This window comes from Caloenas nicobarica, chromosome 3 (genome assembly GCF_036013445.1).
Source record: "Caloenas nicobarica isolate bCalNic1 chromosome 3, bCalNic1.hap1, whole genome shotgun sequence".
NCBI lineage: Eukaryota > Metazoa > Chordata > Aves > Columbiformes > Columbidae > Caloenas > Caloenas nicobarica.
Genome location: NC_088247.1, coordinates 20602397 through 20626324, shown reverse-complemented (window position 1 = coordinate 20626324; position 23928 = coordinate 20602397). Strand labels below are relative to the sequence as shown.

At 39.6% G+C, this 23928-nt stretch overlaps 1 protein-coding gene across 1 annotated transcript in view; it reads left to right on the top strand.

Moving 5' to 3' along the window:
- Nucleotides 1–23928, top strand: part of SNTG2 (syntrophin gamma 2) — a 262809-nt gene that overhangs the window by 123761 nt on the left and 115120 nt on the right. Inside the window, exons 5-6 of the mRNA XM_065632065.1 lie at nucleotides 11090–11133; nucleotides 11249–11290. Coding sequence (XP_065488137.1) covers nucleotides 11090–11133; nucleotides 11249–11290 — 86 coding nt within the window. The remainder of the gene's footprint in view (nucleotides 1–11089; nucleotides 11134–11248; nucleotides 11291–23928) is intronic.

Here is a 23928-nt window from a genome sequence, read left to right as displayed (position 1 = left end):
TTGTCCAAGGAGCCTCCCAAGCGAGCAGTGGTTTTAACCAGAGGTTGTGCTGTGTCACAGTGAGGCCGTCTGCGCATTCCTGACGGAATCAGTGGATGCCATGAGGACACTGTCACACCTGACAAGGTCTGAAGTACGAGGTGTCAGTGGCACCACTGGTCTGAAGAAGGAAATCTCAGCCCTGCTTTCAGCGATTGTGATCAGGTGAACTCCTGAGGTCCTTTCCAGCCTGAGTGATTTTTGTGATTCATTTAGTGCTGCAGATGCTAAAGATCAGAGTTATGTAATATAAATGCTTTTTTTGTGCCACGTTGCTTCCTGCACTCTCATTCTGGTTCGGAATGTCTATACAACAGAAAACAGTGTGGAGTTTTTTGTTCGTTTCTTCCAGAAAATGAATATTTCTAAAAAACATCAAAAGATTTTGAGAAAAATATTGGAAGTCCAGAACCTTCTTATACTGTAAATCTTTTTCTTTTGATATGATCTCGAAAATCTCAAAGTGTTGCTGTTATTCAGTGTAGGAAAAAGATGATAACAAAGGCTATTTGGAGCGTTACTTCAATAGTATCATATTTAATTGGTAATTAATAGTAATGAAGAGAATATGTCCAAATTTAACTCACAGATGACCTTAAGAGAATATTCCTGTTTTAAGAGTCTAGTGCTTTAACATTAGCGGAAACAATCTGGTAATATTGTTGAAGGGAAAATAACAACAGTGTTCTAAAAATAACTGCATACTTTCTCTCAGTATTTGTATATATATGAATGCACAAATATATAAATAATATATGTAAAAGGATATCTGGAAAAACGTTTGTTTTGGATATAATGAGAAGAAATGTTAAGCATAAGGGAGACATGTGACTCATACAGATTTTTCTCAAACTAAATTTTGAACTGAACATCTGTATGTTCATAACGTGAATAAATCACCACTGGACTTTCATTGTACAAGGTTCTAGTAATGATGGAAGTGATAGGCTAGCTTCAAAGGTGGCATTGAGTTAAACAGTGAGATTAGTTGCTGCTTCAAGCAAATATACTGAATTAAAAAAAAAAAAAGTTGTATCATGCAGTAGCATTTGAAAATATATCAGTTACCTGATTAAAGAGGAATTTTACTATGAGGGATTTTACTATTTTGGGTCCTTGAGTAAAATATCTGAACTTAGGTTAGTAAAATTCTCCTTACTGACTGAATTGTTGATTTCCTAAAATGTCTGATAACTTGTAGTATTTGTGAAATCTAATGCGAGTTATACAACAACACTGCAAAATCATGTTTCCATCCTTACTTTGTTTGGATACAGTTCTACTTAATAGCTGCAAAACTAGAAGTATAATAGAATAAAGCAGTTCCTTCTTTTTTTATATCTGTATGAACTTTGTGCTATCCTAAATAATGTAATTACTCAGCTATCTTTGTACTCTTTTAAATTTTTCAAATATAGGAGAAGTTATTTTGTTGGTGTTGACTTAAGCAGCAGCTAAAGGTATTTGCACTTCAGTTGTTGAGATAAGGTGAACATTTCAGTTGTATTTGATTTTGTTATTCAACACAAGCACTTCTGTAGCAACAATAGTAATAAATGCTATTCTTACGCTTTTGGCTGGCTTAGAGACCTCCCAGCTGTGATCACTGTGTTTGTAACTTTCCAATTATGTTATTCTAGATCACTCTATTCAATAAGACTTTGCAGAACAAGTTTGCTGAAACATACACAGAAACTCAATTCAAGAGCACGGCTTTACATTTCTGAAATACAAGGTTAAGTGGTCATTCAGCGCTGTAGGCTTGAAGTCCGATGTATTACAAATCACAGTAAAAAACGTCCTAAGTTTTTCCTGAGCATGTGTCCTCAAGTGTATTAACTAAGAGCAAGTTTTGCTAATGTCAATGACTCATCACCAAGTTCAGGCCTTTTGCATTTTTCTGTGGATTCTGTCTTTGATTCTAACAAAGGTTACATTTTCTTCATATGACCAAAGCTTTTGCTAAAGTGAATTTCAGAAGGAAAAAAATCCTGTGCCAGACAGGATGAGAACAAGTAAATGCAACCACATTTACAAATTCAAGAGTAAAGTGATACAATTAGCTACAGAGTAATTTTAAGCCCATAGGTAATTATTTCACTTCCCAAGCAAGGATTTTTTTCTCCTGTCCATATATCACATCCTCCAGTTGACTCAGCATATTAACAGTGTTACTAATAATCTCCCATACTGTGAAAAGATATTATTGATGTCAAAGCTTCTCAGTTAGATTTTTAAGACTGGTTCATGCTTTCTCCATATTTTTTAATGTAACTTAATACAGTATTGCTTTTCCTGTATTTTCCTTTTGAAATTGGTTTAAGATATGGTAAATCAATGTACAATAGGTGATGATTTGCTTATAGCCTCTAGGTGTGTATTATTTTTATATATGTTTTATAATTACTATTAGCAATTTATTTATAGTAAAGACTGGTATGTTTACAGTCAAATAAATATAGAGTCGTGGTCTCAGAGATGTGTAACTGAATATCCTGAACTTCGAAAGAAATCAGATCATTCAGGCTTATCCATAAGATCCGGCTTAATCCTTAAGATATTTTGTCAGTTCCATTGAATATACTTTAAAGTATCCTCCTACTTTCATGTATTTACATCTTTCGCTCTGTTATGTGATATTCCCATTTTTGAATTACTAAAGAGTCTTTATGAACTTGTGGAATCTGAAGTGTGGAGACTGAAAACGAATGGACTTTGACCTCATCATACATACAAGTGACTTACTGCATATAGTATGGGATATTTTAGTTGTATAAGCAGCACACAATCGAATTTCTGGTTTGTGTTGCAGAATTATCAAGTGGTCAATCATATTTTTTTACCTTGATGCAACTTCCCATTTTGGTGAGACCTGCTGTAATAATCTGGCTACTGCTGTGAGCTCTGCCCATATCTCATATAACATGTAGAGTCAGACAAGCAGCAATGGTGAAGCAGAACAGTGGGTTTAGCTCACTGAGGCGTGATGAAAATAGTTAGTTAAAACTAAATAAAGCCTGATAGAATAGGAATAATTTGCATTTTTCCAGTTTCAGAAAAAGTCCTCTCTTGAGAGCCAAAATTGGTTAAAACCTTGATGTGAAAGCATTTTCCCACCTTCTGTGATAAAAGGTGACTTATGACTCACATTCTGCTGTATTGAGGAATCTTCTGGTTTATGCGTTTACTCCATTTCTGACTGGGGATGCCGAATACCCTGGCAGGATTGGAACAAGCTCAGGACACTCATCCACTAAAACATTCTTGGCTCAAAACTGTGCTCAGCAAACACAGACTGTGTCCAAATATCACATCCTGGCCGCCTGCATTCAGGACCATCTGTTTGGAGGACGTGGTGTCAGTTTGATGAGGGCTTTTAACAGTTTCACTTACACTTACATGCCAAGCGAAGATGCTTTAGTATGGAAGCACATGTGATACTTCCACATAGGTATTTTTCTCTGTGCTTACTGCGGTCGTGCGCAAGAGCGGTGCCAGTAAGGTAACCCAGCCTAGTCTGAACAAGCTGGTGGGCATGACGTGAGATGACAGTTCAGCTGCACAGCATGGTTGCATTTGTAGCTGGTGTTCTTCATCCCTACAGCTGTACTCCCTTTTTCTTCGTCAGCCTTGGAGATTCATAACACTGAGCCAGCGAGGTCAAGATTAAGGATGAGTTAAGACCAAATGGGGATATTTGCATTTATAAGGAAGGGAGAGTAGATAAAAAAATTGTGTTATGGCTTATGCTAATGAAAATAAAGACTGAGCAAAAGGCCAACTTTCAACATAACAGAGGCCTCATTGAACATAAGATATTTGAAGCTGGATGGTATTTAATATATATAATTTATTTATTTTTTTTTCTCCTCGTTTCCTACAGCAGGTCTGAAGTCTATTTAATCACATTGTATGCAGGTACTTTTTACAGATCATGCGAAAATCTGTCAGTGCAGCTCATGTAACAAACGTGCTTGCAATCAGAAAACCATCCAAAAGCCTTTTAATAATTTATTGCTTTAGTTATTGCTAAGAGTTAAATGGGTAGAAATAAAATTAAGCTCTTTTTTTTTTTCTTCCTCATACTGTTGTTCAAAGCACATTTAATTAGAAATAGTGTCACAGCTGGGACTTCTCCAGATTCTTGTCTTCTCAGTTTTGGTATACAGAAGATTCTAGTGAGCAGTAGGTTCTGAAAACGTATTTTTTGCTGAGGTCATCCAAAAGGAGAAGGTGAAAGAGTGAAGCCAATATCGAACATCCATCCTCAAAACAGATTCAGCTCTGTAACATTTTTCCTGTTCAATATCTTATGATTTCTTTAGAATTAAAACATTTTATTTGAAAAAATAAAAAAGGTAAAACTTTTAGCAATTCATGTCTTGTGTTTTCAATGTGCTTTATTACTAACTGTAAAATCTAGTTTAAGCTAATTCTGTTTAAAAAAAATCTTCTAAGATGGTCATAATTCCAGAAATAATTACATACTTGTTGATCATTCGATAATAGAGTGGAGAATGGGGTGAGAGAACGGCCCATTAAAGGACACTCACACTGCAAATTAATAGAGAGGGGAAATCACAAAGATAAACAGATACAGACAGGTAAAGTGGAAGAGAAGAAAAAATACAATAATGAAAGAGAAAATCATGTTGCATTACAGCACAATTGTAGATATTACACTAAAAATAGGAAGTAAATCTAGGGTTGGAAATGTCCATCACTTCAGGTTTTTTTTGCAGTGGAACCTGACTTGGTTACTTTTTTCCAGGTAGGATTCTGTTATCCATGTGTAATTTTGGGAGATGATTCTTCTTATTTTCTCTGGAAAGTTTTACTCAACACTTCTAAGAAAATCTATCTGCTCCCAAACTGTGATTCTTTGCTTCTCATGATGCTTATTCTTTTCTAGGAATACAGTTCCTGTATCACTGTTGCTCCTGTAGCAATGGGAATTAGAAAATCAAAGCCCAGGTATCTCTCAGCAAAAAGATCCAGAAATTCAGATGGGTTGCATAGAGCATGAAGGATAATTCTTATGTGAAGAGTCAACATCTGATAATTAAACTGTAAAACTAAATCTTGTTTTCATTCAGAATATCTGTATTTATAATAAACACTTCCTTAGTAGGTTAATGTTATTTCAAATTAGTGGTATTTTGAACAAATACGCTAAAATATAGAAGCATATTAAATATATTCCTGTATGCACCTTTGCAACTCACAGAATTGTTGAGGTTGGGAGAGACCTCTGGAGATCATCTAACCCAATGCCTCTGCTCAAGCAGGGCCACCCAGAGCCAGTTGCCCAGGACTGGGTTCAGATGCCTTTTGAATATCTCCAAGGATGGAAGCTCCACAACCTCTCTGCACAACCTGTGCCAGGTCTTGGTCACCCTCACAGTAAAGAAGTCCTTTTTTTATGTTCAGACGGAATTTCATGTGTTTCAGCTAGTGCCCTTTGTTTCTTGTTTGAGAAGAGTCTGGTTCCCTCTTCTTCATCCCCTCCTGTCAGGTCTTTATACACATTGAGAAGATCCTCCTGACCCTTCCCTCCTCCAGGCCGAACAGTCCCAGCTCTCTCAGCCTCTCCTCACATGAAAGGTGCCCCAGTCCCTTCATGTCTGTGACTCTTCACTAGACCTGCTCCAGTAAGACTGCATCTTTCATGTACTGGGGAGCCCAGAACTGGACACAGCACTCCAGGTGTGTCTCACCAGTGCCAAGTAAAGAGCAAGGATCACCTTCCTCTACCTGCTGACAGCACTTCTCTTTTTGCAGCCCAAGATGATGTTTATGAGAGCACATTGGCACTCATGGCTAGCAAGTTATCCACCAGGACCCCCAGATCCTTCTCAAGATCTATAATAACGGCACTACTCTTGTATACCCAAAATGCAAAGGAGTCTACAGTAGACTTTGTAAATCAGTCTTTTCTGGGAACATGTGCAGTAGTTATGAGTTAAGTGCCTTTCTCCTTCTCAAAGCAAAAGCTGTTTCCAGTAAATAATATCAATTAATGTAACAGTAGTTTCTAAGAAATAATGAAAACAAGCTAGCATGGAATGTGGCTAAACTATTGAGACAAATATTTCTATCACTGTAAAAAGTGATTAATCATCTCAAATTCCTCATAACTTATTCCAGTTGCATTTCAAATAGCAGAGTGTCTTCTGGAAGTACACTTGTGCTTACACTTGTGGCACAAGTTTAACAATTAATTCATGTCTTGAGCAAAACTTACTGACTCAGGAAACATCACTTTTTGCAGTAGCAGTTATTTTATGGGTTTCTTATCCAAGTGTTCAGCCAACCTAATCCTGTCTAGTTTTTTTGGAATCTGATGCAGCTACATGTCATGATATGGTAAAAGATTAAATACACGGATTGATTTTTATAGTAGTGTAAGATCAGAACTTACAGTGTTTAGGTGCAGATTTTTCCTATTATTCTTGGCAATATTATGTCAGGTAATATCTCTTAATTTTACAGATTCATCTGTAGTTGCCTCTTCATTTAGCTTCTGTCTGCATAGCTTCTTAATACTGCAGTGATCTTGGGGCAGTAAATAAATAAATAAGAGCTATAGAACTATTTCGAATTGCATGCCAGTGGGGAAGAGAAGGGAAACAGAAAGTAAAATTCTAGTTAAAGTATGAAGTCCAGATTTTTGCTGCCAGCTTTATTCTCACCACAGAGCAGCAAGGAATCATATTTAATTAATTGTTTTCAGTTCTTTAAAGGATTTAATTTTTTTGTATGCTCCCCCTGATTTTCCCATCCTAATAACTGCACATTTTTTATATGGAACAAAATAATAATTTTCACTTTTGAACACAGGAGTGCCAATTTCTTCCTGTAAATTGTGTTTTCCCAAAATTTTCCCATATTAGTGCTTCTAACAGCAGTGGCCAAAGTGGTTTTCTTTTGACCAATGTACCCATTTGGTCTCTATTCCCACCTATTGCACACGTCAGCTTTCCAGTTTGAATCCCTGCCGATGACTTTATCAACCATTCCAGTGTTACAAGAAAAACAGCCTTATGTTGTCTGCAGGACCCTGCCTGCTGCAGTGGATAGAACAGAAAAGGACTAGGGTTTTTAGCGCTTCTTTTAGGGAACAAAATTGGAAGAAATTTACAGTTGCTAGCATTTATGTTGTCCTGGACAATTCATGGTATCTGTTGCATGCACGTGTTGGTATGTGCCAAACTGTAAGGAAAACTCTCGTGAATTTTTTTCATGGTTACTTTCATGTAATTTCTTCAACATAGTCGCCTTTGGGTTTCCCTGATGCTTTCCTCCTACTTCATCATCACTTGTGAATTTAATCAGTTCACAGCATTTAATCAATATTAAACCTTTTTAAACATAATGAAGATGTAGGGTAAAGGTGATGTAGCACTAATTGTGGTAGCACACACTTCGTTTTCTTTTGCAACCTGGTACATGGCTACTAAAGTAATGAAAGTAAAACTTCAAGAGGGATACTGGTTCTATTTACTGTTTCTCTGAATAAGGTTCTATGCTCATTGGGATCCCAAAGCTCCTTCTCAAGTGTTTAGTTTTTAGTACTGATTCATTTTACACACAGTGACTGATAATTGCAGAGCAGCCTTTCATAGACACCTTTGTATATGAGGATGTTAGCAGTGGGAGAAAAAGTCCCACACAGCTCAGAACACTTTTAAAGTTAACATTTTTGTCATGTAGAGAACATATGACTTAATTAAAACGTGAGTAGATGTCTTCAAATTTTAAATATGCCTTAGAGAAACAAGAGTGCCTTTTTGCCTCTTTCCAATGAGTTTTTCCATTCACTTTATTTCTAATATACTTGTCAACTATATTGTAATTTCTGCATTGTAATGACATGTCCTCTACAATTTCATTTCTGGAAAATATTTTTGTTAGAAATCATTATTGGTTTTAAATTGTAGACAAACAGCTAAAACCAACGTGTTTCGTTACAGACTTGCAAGCATAGTTTGCCAGAGGACCGTTACTGGCCGTGCTGCCAGCAGCTGTGGAGGTGTCTACATCATTGGGTTACTTTGAAGCGTAATGCATTTTTCGAGCAAATGTCCTCATTATCCCAATTTTCTGTGCTTCGTTTCAGTTCATAGAGCATTTGGCGTCAACTACATAATGCTCCTTCTCTCATTTATTTATCCAGACAGCTTTGATTGTGTATAGAGACTCTGCAAGCAGGATATAGCTGCTTTGTGCTCTTAAACTATACAATTTATTGGCTAACGCACACAGTGGGGGGTGCTGCAGTTCTCATCACTCCTGTGGGATGACCAAGGAGTCTTTGCTGGCCTGGCAGTAAACAGGCAGGTGGGAAAGGTTCAGCCTCAGTTGCTCCCTGAAAGGGATTTGGTTTTGGTACTGCTGAGTTCCCATCTTCCAGTTACCTGATTTTCTTCCTTGAGATTTTATACCTTTTCATGTCAGTACTTTTCCCCTTCAAGCCTTGAGCTGCAAACTAGCTGTATCTCAACAATTTCACCTGTTTCTGGAACTTTACCTTTCCTATTTTGCATGGATATTAGTCCACATGTTTTATTGTAGCTTTTGTTAGAGCGAAGGAGTTTTCTTGGAAGACTTAGGCAAGATCACACAACTGTGCTATTGTGTCATTGTGCAGTGGGTCATGGATAGCTGAACATCCAGGAGAATGGTGATACCTATGTGCCTGCAAATCTTTGTGTCATGCTCTTCCATCAGGATCTCATCTTTCACCCAAACGTTTTCTGGCTCAATATGCTTTCCTTTCTTACCAGTCGTGTATCTTGCTGTTTTCACCTCTTGCAGGAATTCTTTCCAAACTCGTCTCACATCTCCACCCCTCTTTCTTTCGTTATGCTGCTTTTTCAATATTCCTCTTTCCAACTAATCTTCCCAATGGCAGCAGCTGCTTTGGCTTCCCAGAAGAGCCAGCAAGATGGGGCCTCAGGAAGGCAACGTTGCCTGCTGCTCGCGTTTGTCATCCTCATTCCATCTGTGGCCTCTGGACTGGTACTTGCTGAAGTATAAATAAACACATCTGCCTTGCTGCAGTGAGCTGGACCGTGAGTCCTACTGCAACCCCCACACGGACAGAGTGATATCCCAGGACTGGCTTAGTAGGGGTGTCCTCCCGCAGCAGGTTGAGACCTCGCTTTCCCTGTGTTACACCTCCTTCAATTGATGTCCAGGCTCTGCATTGATCCAAGTTGCAGGGACCGTTGCGTTATTCTTGTGCAAGGTTTGCTTCTGCATATTGTGGCCTGTTGCAGCTGTTACTGGCAGCAGGAGCGCATCGCTGTGTGGAGCTGCTGTGCCTTAGGATGGGCTGCTTAGGGGCCCACAAAACTGAAAGTTTTAGGCACTAGCTTTCCTTGGGCAGCTTCACATCACCTGGCAGCATTCAGACTGGGAGACCAGTGTAACTGATCTGAATTAAAATCCCTGAAACCCAGAGAGTGTGGGCATACGGAAGATCAGCACCAACTGCTTTGATTCCTGATCTCTCTCTCTTCTGCCTCATCATTTGCCAATACAGACATACTGAAGATTTTTCCACTTGGTTCCGAGTCGATCACACACAGTGGGCCACACAAGCACCCTTTGACTTTATCCTTTTATACTGTCCCACAGCTGAAATTTCAAACACCCTCTTCCTTCCACCTCCAGTTCAAGTGTGCTCTCACTTTCCTAAAGCAGCCCAATGGTCCTAACATAACCATTGCATTAAAAGTTATTCACATTTTTTTCACTATTGGTATCTGTATTACTTACATCTTGAACAGAACTTTAGTATCGAGACGCTCGAGCTAACATTCAGCACCTCTAGCAATGTACGTACTCAATATAGGCTACTTTGCATTGCTTCGTGATGTTTTTGAACTATTTTAATTCAGTTATATTTCTGTACATAGATGTCTCTTTTCTATAACAGTTATTAGAAATTGTGTGCATATTTTTAAATACAAAGCAGGATATGAAGTGGGCTGAAGACCTTCAATGTAACTTGTAGTGTGGTATTTAAAATAAATAGTGAAATCTTTCCTAAGTACTGATAAAAGTATGACTACTGAACTGTTATCTTTTATCTGCCAAGACTGATGAAAAATCCATTAGAAAGATAAATTTATTATAAAAAAGAAGCTATTTTATACCAAAGGTACATTTGTAGGGGCAACAGCTATATTGCAGAAATGATGAGAATACTCTATGCAGTCTTTTCTTTCTTTTTTTACCTCTATTTCCATCTCTCAAAATATTGTCTTTGTTAACATTTATTGCACTGTTCAAAACCTCAAGCTGTGACCCTATAAGATCATATATAAGACTAATACTCATTGTTTAATCATATCAGTCTTTGCAGGATCAGAGCCTTTCTTTCGATTAAGTAATACATTCCAAGAGATAAACATTCTCAAATTTCACTAAACAATAAAAAATTAAAAAGTTAGAGAAAACACATCAAAAATGTCATTATTTGTGCAGAATTGATTGCAGTTTTATTACATTATTCCCATTAACCCTGTAAGGCAGGAAATATGCAAATTACAGAGTCGAATAATGTATTTTGTTATTCTCAGGAGCAAAGCTAACTCAAACTTCATGTTAAAGAGTTGTATTAAATTCTAGGCACAACCTCTTTAATTATAGCAGCCCCTGTAAATTTTTTTCAGGGGGAAAAGAATTGCTAAGTAGTTTCAAAAATTCCTATTTCCCTTTTGTGGAAGAATAATGAAAAGTGTGAATCATGCTTTCCACATAATTTAATGAAATCCTTCATTAGTGAGAAATGACATTTATATTCCATATTAAATAAGTTCTTTGTGCATGGAAAATAACTCTCTTAATTTCTTTAAAATTGCTAGGAATCTATTACCTTTGTAGGATGAATACTGATTGCTATGCTATTTGTATTTTCGCAACCAAATCAGTTTCAAATGAAGGTTACAAACAGAATGCTAAACCAACTGCTGGAAGAAAATATAGCATTATTTTTCAGTACTACTTTCAATTAAAATGTACTCCTTCTCTAATCCCACAGCTGACCAAACCGGAATGTTATTTATAGGCGATGCAATAATACAGGTCAGTAAACATTCACTTTTTCCACAAACATTTGTTTAATACTTGCCTTTATGTTTATTTCATTAACTAACTTACACATTGCAAATAATTTTCTCCCTATCGTATCTGGTTTTAGGTTAATGGTATAAATGTAGAAAGTGCTACCCATGAAGAAGTGGTAAGTTATTCCACTTCAATTTTTTTAATAGTGTACAGAATATCCTGTGTCCACACTGTTCTGTCTCTACTCTTGCTCCATATAAGTTTATTATTTTTTACTATAAAGATACAGTGCTATAGTCAGGTTTGTCATATCTGTGATTATTAAAACCTTAATTTTGCCTGTTAGTATTTGTTACAGTTTGTGCACTCTTACTGTGACCCTTTGTAGTAAGATACATACGCTTGTGGCACAAATATGCTATTCCAAAGTTAAGTCCCCATCATTGTTTATTATAGTTTTTTTACATCCCTTAGATAAAATAAGTATTTCAAAGCACAAAATAAGGTAGAATATACAAAATCCAGGTAGGTTGTCTCTATTCTGTTCAGCGGAGTGCAACTGCTCTTCCCAAAATAGGTACTATATCCTTTTTATCGATGAACACATAATTTTTTCTTTTTTTTCCCTGTAAACTGTACCCTGAGCTGCTTTCAGTAAAAATTCAATAGAATGGAAAGGAAAAAAAAATAATAAAAGGCCATTACTATTTAGTAATGAATGGTGAAAATATGAAAGACACACGTTATCTTTTTTTATGATGCTACTGTAGGTATCAAAATGTCCTTTGGGTGGTCACAATGATTCTTTCAGGGATTGCAGATAAATTGAATAGTCTTTTATATAAATAAAAGTATGTGTATAACATACATATATATAACATATGTATGTGTGTACACACATACAGTCTTTGTGGGTTAAGCCTTTGGTATATAGTACCTGACCAACTGGGATTGCTGGTGCTCCTAAAGGGTTCACTTGTTGTGGTAGTACGTTTAAGTAGTAATAAAATTCTCACCTTCTTAGCATTGCAGGAACAGGGATTGAATTTGTTTAGTAAAGAATCTTATTTAACGTACTGTTAAAACAGCACTTAAAAATTAGAATATATGGGGCAAGTGTCATGATCCTGCTCAGGTATTTGAAAACTTTGATTCCCATTGCCTTCAGTGCAATTGAAAGGGACTCAGTTTTTGTCGGTCTTACCCCTGCATGCACTGAAAAATAGAAAATCTAATTAATGTTTTGCTACCTATTTTTCAATGTACACTTGTATGAGAACATGAGAATTCCTGATGGGAAATGTATAAAGGGACACGGTTATTTTATTTGGTGAAATGATGTAACAATTTCAGTTGTGCTCTGTTTGAATTTATGTACCATATACATTACTGTTGTGGGCTGTGGTGTTCTGCACAGTGCTTCCATTTCATGTTAAGAATTCTGGAGTGTTACAGAAGTATAGATAGTAACAGCAGCATACAATGCTATACTTAGACTGTTTCTAAATGCCAGGAGGATTCGCAAAAGCAGGGGTGTTACATGTTTTAAAATTTCATCTTATTCTGTAAGTCATTTTAAGATGCCATTTGTCAGATTTTGTGGAAGTTTCTTTATTAGGAAGCAAGAAATGTGCTTAAACATCGGCTCTTTTTGAAGGTATCTGTAGGACTAAGATGCGCTTCCGGTCTTCAAGCCTGAGTGCACATATTGGGCACATCCCTGTTCCTGGCTTCTACTCCCAGAGATTATAAGGCTACAAATAATAAATAGCCATAATAAAGAGATCTTGTACCTAATAAGACCATACTCCCATGCAAGAAAGAGAAGAATACAGAAAACATACGAAGTCTCAACTTCAGACTGGGTAGAGATGAAGGCACACATCTCTCTGTCTTGTTTTTTATAGGAAAACCAGTGTGTGTGGATTGCAGTGACACAATTAAATGGTCCCCTGCCCATGACAGTGCAGTACACTGTGGAATGCAGTTGCAGTTTCTGCGTAGCTTTTGAATCTGGTGATGTTTAGTTTAGAGGAATTTTGATATTGAAGTATGGAATTGTGGTGACTAGTTCTAGCATGATATGCTGACTCTCAATGATGCATTCATTTGCATGCATACACAGGAAGAGGCGATCAACTCCACGCCTCAAGACTGCCTCCAATAAAAAAGAAAGAAGGGTAATTGTGGTAGGCAATTCCCTTCTGAGAGGGACGGAGGGCCCGATATGCAGAGCTGACCCTCAGCATCGGGAAGTTTGTAGCCTACCTGGAGCTCGGATCAGGGATATCTCCAGGGCGCTCCCCAAACTGGTGCGCCCAACGGACTATTACCCCCTACTGATCTTCCAGACAGATGGGGAGGAAGCGGCATCCCGTAGTCTGAGGGGAATGAAGAGAGACTTCAAGGCCTTGGGACAAATGGTGAAAGAGTCTGGGGCTCAAGTTATCTTCTCTTCCCTCCTTCCATTTTCGGATGATGATGTGGGACGGAATAGAAAAATTGAGTCCGTAAATGATTGGCTTCGGGACTGGTGCTACAGGCAGGGCTTTGGGTTCTTTGATAACGGCTGGTTTTATAAGACACCAGTCCGGTCAGTGATACGTGGGAAAGGTTTATCCCACAGGGGTAAAAAGATGCTGGGACAGGAATTAGCAGGGCTCATTTGCAGGGCTTTAAACTAGATTCGAAGGGGGATGGGGTTGTAGCTGGGCTTGCATCAGTGGGGCAGCATGCTGGAATCCATAAAGACCGGGAGGCCCCTCAGGCCCCTAGGGTGAAATCGGTGTACTCGACTCGCTCCCTGAAGTGCCTGTACACCAATGCGCGCAGCATGGGGAATAAGCAGGAGGAGTTAGAAACCTGCGTTCGGTCAGGAGATTATGATCTGGTGGCGATCACAGAGACATGGTGGGACAGCTCACATGACTGGAATGTGGTCATGGATGGCTATGTCCTTTTCAGGAAAGACAGGCCAGCCAAGCGTGGTGGTGGAGTTGCTCTTTACGTGAGAGAGCAACTACAATGTATAGAGTACTGTCCAGGTGCGGTTGAGGAGCGAGTTGAGAGTCTGTGGGTGAGAATTAAGGGGCAGGCTGGCAGGGGTGACACTGTTGTGGGTGTCTATTACAGGCCACCAGATCAGGGTGAGGATGTTGATGAGGCCTTCTACGGGCAGCTGAGCGTGGCCTCACAGTCACAGGCTCTGGTTGTTATGGGGGATTTTAACTACCCTGATGTTTGCTGGAAGGACTACTCAGCCAGCCAGCCTCAGTCCAGGAGGTTCCTCCAGTGCATTGACGATAACTTTCTGATGCAAATGGTGGAGGAGCCGACTAGGAGAGGTGCGCTGCTGGATCTCATCCTCGCTAACAAGGAGGGTCTGGTCGAAGCAGTAAAGGTGGGGGGCTGCCTTGGCTGCAGTGACCATGAGATGGTGGAGTTCAGGATCTCGTGTGGCGGGAGCAGAATACCGAGCAGAATTGCAACCCTGGAATTCAGCAGGGCCGACTTTGGCCTTTTCAAACAATTGCTGGAGGAAATCCCGTGGGCAAGGCTGCTTGAAGGTAAAGGGGCCCAAGATAGTTGGTTAACATTCAGGGACTGCTTCTACCAAGCTCAAGATCAGTGCATCCCGATGCGCAGGAAGTCAAGGAGGGGAGCCAGGAGACCTGCGTGGTTAAACAGGGAACTGCTGGGCAAACTCAAGTGGAAGAGGAGGGTTTACAAATCATGGAAGGAGGGGCTGGCCACTTGGGAAGAATATAAGGCTGTTGTCAGAGGATGTAGGGAGGCAACTAGGAAAGCTAAGGCCTCCTTAGAGTTAAACCTGGCGAGAGGGGTCAAGGACAACAGGAAGAGCTTCTTCAAATACATGGCAGATAAAACTAACACCAGAGGCAATGTAGGCCCACTGATGAACGGGGTGGGTGCCCTGGTGACAGAAGATACAGAGAAGGCAGAATTACTGAATGCCTTCTTTGTCTCTGTCTACTCTGCCGGAGGCTGTCCTGAGGAGCCCCGTACCCCTGAGGCCCCAGAGGAAGGCAGGGCAATGGAGGAGTTTGCCTCAGTTGATGAGGACTGGGTTAGGGACCAGTTAAGCAATCTGGACATCCATAAATCCATGCGTCCAGATGGGATGCACCCGCGGGTGCTGACGGAGCTGGCTGAAGTCATTGCTGGACCACTCTCCATCATCTTTGCCAAGTCTTGGGAAACGGGAGAGGTGCCTGAGGACTGGAGGAAAGCAAATGTCACTCCAGTCTTCAAAAAGGGCAAGAAGGAGGACCCGGGTAACTATAGACCGGTCAGCCTCACCTCCATCCCTGGAAAAGTGATGGAACACCTTATCCTTGGTGCCATCTTAAGACATATCAAGGATAAGAGGGTCATCAGGGACAGTCAACATGGCTTCACCAAGGGGAAGTCATGTTTGACCAACCTCATAGCCTTTTATGAAGACGTAACAAGGTGGATTGACGATGGCAGAGCAGTGGATGTGGTCTACCTTGACTTCAGCAAAGCATTTGACACCGTCTCCCACAGCATCCTCACGGCAAAACTGAGGAAGTGTGGACTGGATGATCGGGTAGTGAGGTGGACTGCAAACTGGCTGAAGGAGAGAAGCCAGAGAGTCGTGATCAATGGGGCAGAGTCTGGTTGGAGGCCTGTATCTAGTGGAGTGCCTCAAGGGTCAGTTCTGGGACCAATACTGTTCAATATATTCATCAATGACTTGGATGAGGGAATTGAGTTTACTATCAGCAAGTTTGCTGATGACACCAAGCTGGGAGGAGTGGCTGACACACCAGAGGGCTGTGCTGCCATCCAGCGAGATCTGGACAGGCTGGAGAGTTGGACAGGGAAAAATTTAATGAAACATAACAAGGGAAAATGTAGAGTCTTGCATCTGGGCAGGAACAACCCCAGGTTCCAGTACAGGTTGGGGAATGACCTATTAGAGAGCAGTGTAGGGGAAAGGGACCTGGGGGTCCTGGTTCTCCTTCCCCTCTACTCTGCCCTGGTGAGACCTCATCTGGAATATTGTGTCCAGTTCTGGGCCCCTCAGTTCAAGAAGGACAGGGAACGGCTGGAGAGAGTCCAGCGCAGGGCCACAAAGATGATTAAGGGAGTGGAGCATCTCCCTTATGAGGAAAGGCTGAGGGAGCTGGGTCTCTTTAGCTTGGAGAAGAGGAGACTGAGGGGTGACCTCATCAATGTTTATAAATATATAAAGGGTGGGTGTCACGAGGATGGAGCCAGGCTCTTCTCGGTGACAACCAACAGTAAGACAAGGGGTCATGGGTTCAAGCTGGAACACAAGAGGTTCCACTTAAATTTGAGAAGAAACTTCTTCTCAGTGAGGGCGACGGAACACTGGAACAGGCTGCCCAGGGAGGTTGTGGATTCTCCTTCTCTGGAGACATTCAAAACCCGCCTGGACGCCTTCCTGTGTAACCTCACCTAGGTGTTCCTGCTCTGGCAGGGGGATTGGACTAGATGATCTTTCGAGGTCCCTTCCAATCCCTAACATTCTGTGATTCTGTGATTCTGTGATTTTAATGGTAATGTTCAAGAAACGGACCAAGGTCTTCCAGTGAGTTTTTTATTTGTTTAAAAGGATTTTTTTTTTTTTTACATTGCTTTATAGAGCCAATCTGGCAAGAATGTCTCTTGGAAAAAAAAAATAGGGAACTACTGCTTCTGTAGCATTTTCAGTGCTCAGATGATTGCAGCCAAACATCAAATAGAAAACGCACTTATCAATAGTTACTCTATATTACCTATCAGAGTTTAGAAAAAAGGTAAGCCAGAAATTGCTGGTTGAATTTCCAAAATATTTTTACCATCAGATGTTCTCCAGTGGGCCTAAGATGAATATCTTAGACCAATATTCTGGCAGCATTTCTCGCATTTTGATTTCCACTTCATCCTCTACTCCAGTTGGAGAATCGCTGCCACAGCAACACTCAGACTAATGCATTGATGGGAGGTGGCTTGGAACCCGTCAATTTTGGAAGCCACTGAAACAAATCACCAGCTCTTGAGTGGGTGTATCCAAATGACTCCTGGCACTAACATGTTTCATTGCATCTGTTCGCTGTGCTGCCTCCTCTCACCTGAACCACTGATACATCAGCCCAATCCTTCTATACGTCACGTTCCAACAATTCTATACCATATAGCCTTGATAGGCCACTGCCTCTGCTATACTGATGGGTGTTGATTTGGCAATGGATGGCCTGAGGTTTAGCAGCTTTGAGGCTTTTTCTAAGGGTTCTTACATAGCCTTATAATTACAAAAATTTTATTGGATTTCATTTGAAAATGTAGCGGGCACTTGCCACTCTCACTGACTTAAAGAAAAGCAGCAGTCAATAATATGCATATTTTTTTCTCTTTTACTCTTCCAGTTATTTCATACAGTTTTGAAATACAGTTACCACAATGTTTGGTCTAGCCTGAAGCAAAATAATTTATGGAATAGTGGTTAGTTTTTAACTGGTTTATTTCGTTTATCAGATTGACTGTATATGAATAAAAGCCAGTTCACATTCACTCCACGTGCAGTGGTTTTCTGATCTGCAGTGCAAGGCAGTATAGATAAAAATTGTTACCCCCTGTTGCCTGTTTATTGGCAGTTAACAGTCGATCCTCTGACAACTGTATCTCAGAACAGCATCTGTAGCAACCATAAATGACATGGGCTTTGACAGTCTTATCAGCAAGGCAGAAATTACATGGGCAAAGGAACTAAACTTGCTTTTATTACTTGGAGGTGATCTCTCTATATCAAGATAAAGTGCAGCTGCATGATCTTGCAGTCCTTTTCTTGGTGTTGATTAATAGCGTCAGCCTGAATCTCTAGAATAATTACAGACAGTCTCAGCAAAGCACAGAGTCAGGTCTGTGGTGTATCAGTGAACTGCCCTCCTGCTGCTTGTATTGTTGTTGCACGTACAAAACTCTAAACTTCCTGAAAGTTATTCCCCACACAGTGGTAAGTTACATCCCTTAAGGATTGTTTTCAGTACCAAGAAGTGCTCCAGAGCTGTCGATGAAACACAGCTATGGTGCACTGATGAGAAATGCCAGAGAAATACATAATGCTGCTCTTTGCACTGTACATGGGAATTCAATAGAAGCATTGAACAAAACTTCCCGGAACAACCATAGGCCATATGGCTGAAGGAAGCTCCAGAAGGAGGAGAGATCTCAATGGACCAGGAGACACATCTGCAAAGAGACTTTTCTAGTACCACAGCCCGCTATCATAATCCGAATGGGTTTAGATGGTAGAGGAAGGGACTGATTCTATGAGATTTGAGATGAGGTAGGCTATTGCCAAAGTTCCTGAGAGAATGGAAGATGTTTTATTTCTTATTTTCATCAAAATAATGTCATTGCTTTCTTATGAAATCATGGTTGAGATTTCTCATCCAAAATAAAACTCTTCTTATTTGAGTACGGTGGGTTGGCAATTGAAAAGACATGCTTTGTAAAGAAGAGTTAATTTAACGTCTCTAAGCTTTCAGGTTATAGGAATCAGTTGTTTGTTAGTAGCTGCTATTTGTAGATAGAACATGTCAATGGTGATGCACTTGTCTGCTACCTGCCAGGAGGTTAATATTTCTCATCTCATTTTTGTTGGATTACTGAGGCCCAGAGTGTGTGTACTTGCATACAAACGTGGCACATAAACATCTGAAGTGAAACATATGTTGAATTTAGAAATAAGTCTGAGAGATCCATTTAATTTTAGAAAACAAAGCCTTCAGCTTACATTCTTGAGGGTCCATGGATCCCTCTGTCTTTTTGCTTGGTAGAAGTGGATGTGTTTAAACTTCTGGTATGGCATAGATCCAGAACTGCAGCGTTTGCTTGAAAAAAGGGCTTCTTTCATATACAAGGTTTTTAAGGTATGCAGAATAGAAAATCCCACTCCTAAGTACTATTTAGACTTCAGAGACCACGTAAAACATCAGCTTTGATCATATTACAAATTGTACTATGTGATCCAAGGGACTATGTATTGGATTTGGTTGGGATGGAGCTAATTTTCTTCATAGCATGGTGCTGTATTTTGGATTGTGACTAAATCAATGTTAATAACACACCAGTGTTTTCGTTGTTGCTGAGCAGTGCTTGCACACCATCAAGGCTTTCTCTTTTTCCCAGCCTTCCCCCTCTCAATGAGTAGGCTGGGAATGGGCAAGAAGTTAGAAAGGGACACAGCCAGGACAGCTGACCTGAACTGACCAAACTGATTTTCCATGCCGTATAGCATCATAGAATCATTTTGGTTGGAAGAGACCTTTAAGATTGAGGCCAATCATAACATAACTCAAGCACTAAACCATGTCCCTAAGAACCTCATCTATACGTCTTTTAAACACCTTCAGGGATGATGACTCAACCACTTCCCTGAGCATCCTGTTCCAGTGTTTCACAACCCTTTCCATGAAAAAATTATTCCTAATGTCCAATCTGAACCTTATCTCGTGCAACTTGAAGCCATTTCCTCTTGTCCTATCACTTGCTACTTGGAAGAAGCGGCCAACCCCCTCCATGCTACAACCTCCTTTCAGATAGTCATAGACAGTGATAAGGTCTCCCCTCAGCCTCCTTTCCTCCAGGCTAAACAGCCGCAGCTCCCTCAGCCACTCCCCATAAAACTTGTTCTTCAGACCCCTCACCAGCTTCGCTGCCCTTCTCTGAACTCTTTCCAGCACCTCCAAGTCTTTCCCGTAGCGAGGGACCATATAACACCATGCTCAGCAGTAAAAATTGTGGGGAGAGTTTTCTGGGGGAAGGAGCCGTTGCTCGGAGGCTGCCTGGGTATCAGCCTGCCTGTAGGAGGTGGTGAGTGATTGCTGTTGAATCACTTGGTTGTGAGTTTTTTGATTGGAGTTTTGTTTTGGTTTGTTTGTTTTACCTCTCTCTTGGCTTCAATTCACTTATTTAACTATCTTTATCTCAAAGGTTTTGTTGCTTTTCTTCCTCCTGTTCTCTCCCCTGTCCTGCTGGTTGGAGGCGTTGGGTGGCCGTCTGGGTGCTTTGCTGCGGGCTGGGGTCAACCCACTACATACAACTAAAGGGGATGCTGGTGGCAAAGGCAGAAGTACTGAATTACATCACTAGTGCCAGCCATAGTGATAAGCAATTAAAGGACTGAAGCAAATACACACTGCTTGAGCTTTTTGGTGTTGGGGTGTTGGTTTTTTTCATGTTTGTCTTTTAGTGGTTTGATTTTTTTTTTTCAATTGTAACTCTAACCATGTTTTCAAGAATTTTCTTTGGGTTTTTTATTTTGTTTTGTTTCACAATGACATGTCTGGATTCCTTGCCGTTTAGAATTTTTCCCCTTTTATTCTTAATTTCTACCATTTTAGAATATCTGCTGGTTCACCCTTAAAGCATGTGAGGAGGTGCAGTGAATAGGTGCAAACTCAACCTGTATTTTAGTAAATGGAAGATTACATGTAATTGTCAGTTTGGCTCACAGGTGTTAAAGACTTAAGATCCACTGGGGTAAATACATGAGTGAGAAGGCTACAAGAATTGGGAATTGTGGATTTGTTGTGTCTGCTACCAGCCATCTTCACAACTGGCTCTCTGGAGATGCTTATGTAGGTAGCTGGTCCTGATTGCACCAAATTTTAGTTTTGTTTCTTGACCGTTGAACTTCCAGCAATGTTAAAATGATTACTTCTCTGCAAGTCAAAAAACTAGTTGGTCTGTCGGCAACAATTTCACAACAAACTGGCTTTCCTGTTTTTCATTCCTGATTACTAGAAATTGCTTTTCTTCAGAGTTCTTCAAGCTGCTACTATCACACTTTAGTTCTGGCTAAGGATATGGATAGAAACATAAATAACAAAATCAAGACTGAGGAAAATCCTGCTTTTACAGTAGGTAATACAATAGACTGCGGAAAATTGAAAATAATTTATTTTCCTTGAAAAACAAGTTTATTTTTAGAAATAGTGTATTGGTGTGGAGAGACTGTGAATACAGAAAATGTTAATTTGGAGATTAAGATAGTTTCTGTATTGCTCATCCGAAAAGAAAATTAGTTTTGTTTCCATGGTGGCTAATTAGGTTATCATTCTATACAACACAAAAGGAACAGTCAGTTCTCCTGAGAGGAGAGAGAGGGGGAAGCAGAGGGGAAGGGTAATTTGGTTGAAATTCGCAATGAAAGGAAACCTCTTGGTATCCACTTGGCTGGGACTTTGGTTTTCAAGATATTCATAGTGACCGTAAAACAAAATGAAACACGAGGTGACTGTTTTCTGGTTCAACAGAATTTTTTAGGTTGGCAGGGATTATAGAATCACAGAATGGTTTGGGTTGGAAGGGATCTTAGAGATCATCTGGTTCCAACCCCCCTGCCATGGGCAAGGACACCTTCCACTAGACCAGGTTGCTCAAAGCCTCATCCAACCTGGCCTTGAACACTTCCAGGGACGGAGCATCCACAGCTTCTCTGGCAGCCTGTTCCAGTGCCTCAGCACCCTCATGGGGAAGAATTTCTTCCTTACATCTAATCTAAATCTACCCTCTTTCAGTTTAAAGCCATTACCCCTTGTCCTATTGCTCCATGCCTTTGTAAAAAGTCCTTCTACAGATTTCTTGTAGGCTCCCTTTAACTACTGGAAAGCTGCTATAAGGTGTCCCTGGAGCCTTCTCTAGGCTAAATAACGTCAGCCTGTCCTCATAGGGGAGGTGCTTCAGCCCCTTGATCATCTCCGCGGCCTCCTCTGGACTTGCTCGAGCATACGGGAGAGCTGTGAAGACTGGCAGTAGGATTCAGTGGCAATACAGTAGAAGGTGATCTCCTGTACAGATGGCAGGACAGGTTGTCTGGGTTGTCTTTCGACTTAACCTCTGTGAACAGCCCTCTTGTCCACAGTGTTCTCTGCAACAGCATTTGAGGGCAACCCAGAGAAATCCCTACTAAAGGGTACTCCTGAGAATACTCCCTTGTCTGGTATTTTGTGTTACAGGCTGGGTGCTTCTCTCTCCATACTTAGTGGAAGAGGGAAATAAGATTCAGAAGGATTTGAGTGAGTCCCCGAGGTGAGCGCTGCCCTGTGATGAAATGCCTGTTTGTATCCACCATGAGCAGAACGTAGATGACGTGCTGGTTTTTCATCACTGGAGCTTCTCAAGATTTGATTGGAAAGGATGCTCGATAATCTCATCGAGGCTCCCTTTCCCACTTAATATTGGGCCAGATGATAGTTTGATCTCCTTCCCAACCTGGGCTGTTTTGTGATTCTGTGATTAGTTCAAATATAAGTTTGAATCAAATAAATCCCATTTCAAGATAATAAACCATTCATTTCCATTAGCTATAAAAGACAGGAATGAGGGTCCAGCTGTATAAAATTAAAAACTTGGTGCTACATAATATTTTTTTCTTACTAGATCTTATTCATATATTTTTATAGTAAAATAGTTTCTTTCACACTTGTTGTATTTCACACAAATGTTAATCTAATTGGAATTTTGTTCACCCACCCAGGAAAGTACTTAGAAACATTTAATTGTTTTTATTTATGAGTACTGTCTCAGAAAGGAATTACAAAATAAGCAATATCCATTAAAAAAAGAGAATCCATTCAATACAGATTGCTTTAGATTTTCAGAATTTGAACTGCTTTTAGCCAGTAGTTATCAAGTGGTTTTGCCAGATTTTGATACCTTCAGATGTTTATTGTAGTACTATTTATTTATTTATTGTTTTATTGGCATGTCTGTCAAGGAGCGATGAACTTATGCTTCAATAGGCTGATTCATTGAGACATAAGGAATAAATCTGAAAATTGCTTATCTTCCTTGAGATACTGAAGTTTTATTTTCATTCATCCCTTATTCCATCATTGATTCTGTGTTAGCTATTTTAGAATTAAAGTTCTCTGCGTGCTCTTCTGAAATTCAGTTACAAGTGATGGAACATATATTATTAACTTTTTCCATATAATATCAGAAAGAAAAAAGTCAAATAAAAAAAAATTAGAAGATACATAAAAAGGTACCTAGCTTAAGATATATATCTGAAAATGCTTAACTGCTCAACAAATATCTCATATCAAATTTTATAAGATAATAAAAAGCATGGAATTATAGTGATAAATTAATAAAATTAATAAAATCATAAAAACATTTATGAAATAACTTGTGAAATTAATAGATGATTGTGAAGTAGCAAAAATACATTATTGTGATTTACTAATTTTACTGTATAGTAATATCTCATAGTCATTAATGAGTAGATTTTGTTGATTTTATGTTGTTATTAAAGTCATTAATGTGCTTCTATTCTAATAAATTAAGATATATATTTTTACAATGTGAAAACTGCAGTGTTATGTAGGTTTAACTGCATGTTAATATTTGAATACGATATTCAGTAATGCTTGAGGCAGCAACCTTATGACATTTGGAGAAACTAAAGTTTTCTTTTAATATCCATGGAGGGTTTAATACCTTAAGATTTCTGCCAGAAATAATCAGCAGTACAGATCAAAGTTCAAGATAAATGCTTGTTATTTGCTAGATTGCCCAGGTAGTTGCTACATTAAAATGTATAGATACTCTTACAGACATATACATGTTTCTGACCCAAGACTGACGCTTAACTTTGACTTATTATTCCTGGAATTTTTACAGTTTTTTCCTGTGGGAAGCCATTCAGTTTGAACATGCTTTTTCACGCAACAGAGAAAATGTTATGAAGTCAAAAAGAACAGTGTAATTGAAATATGATAAGTATAAAATGAGAGTTTGACCAGTTAAATGAAG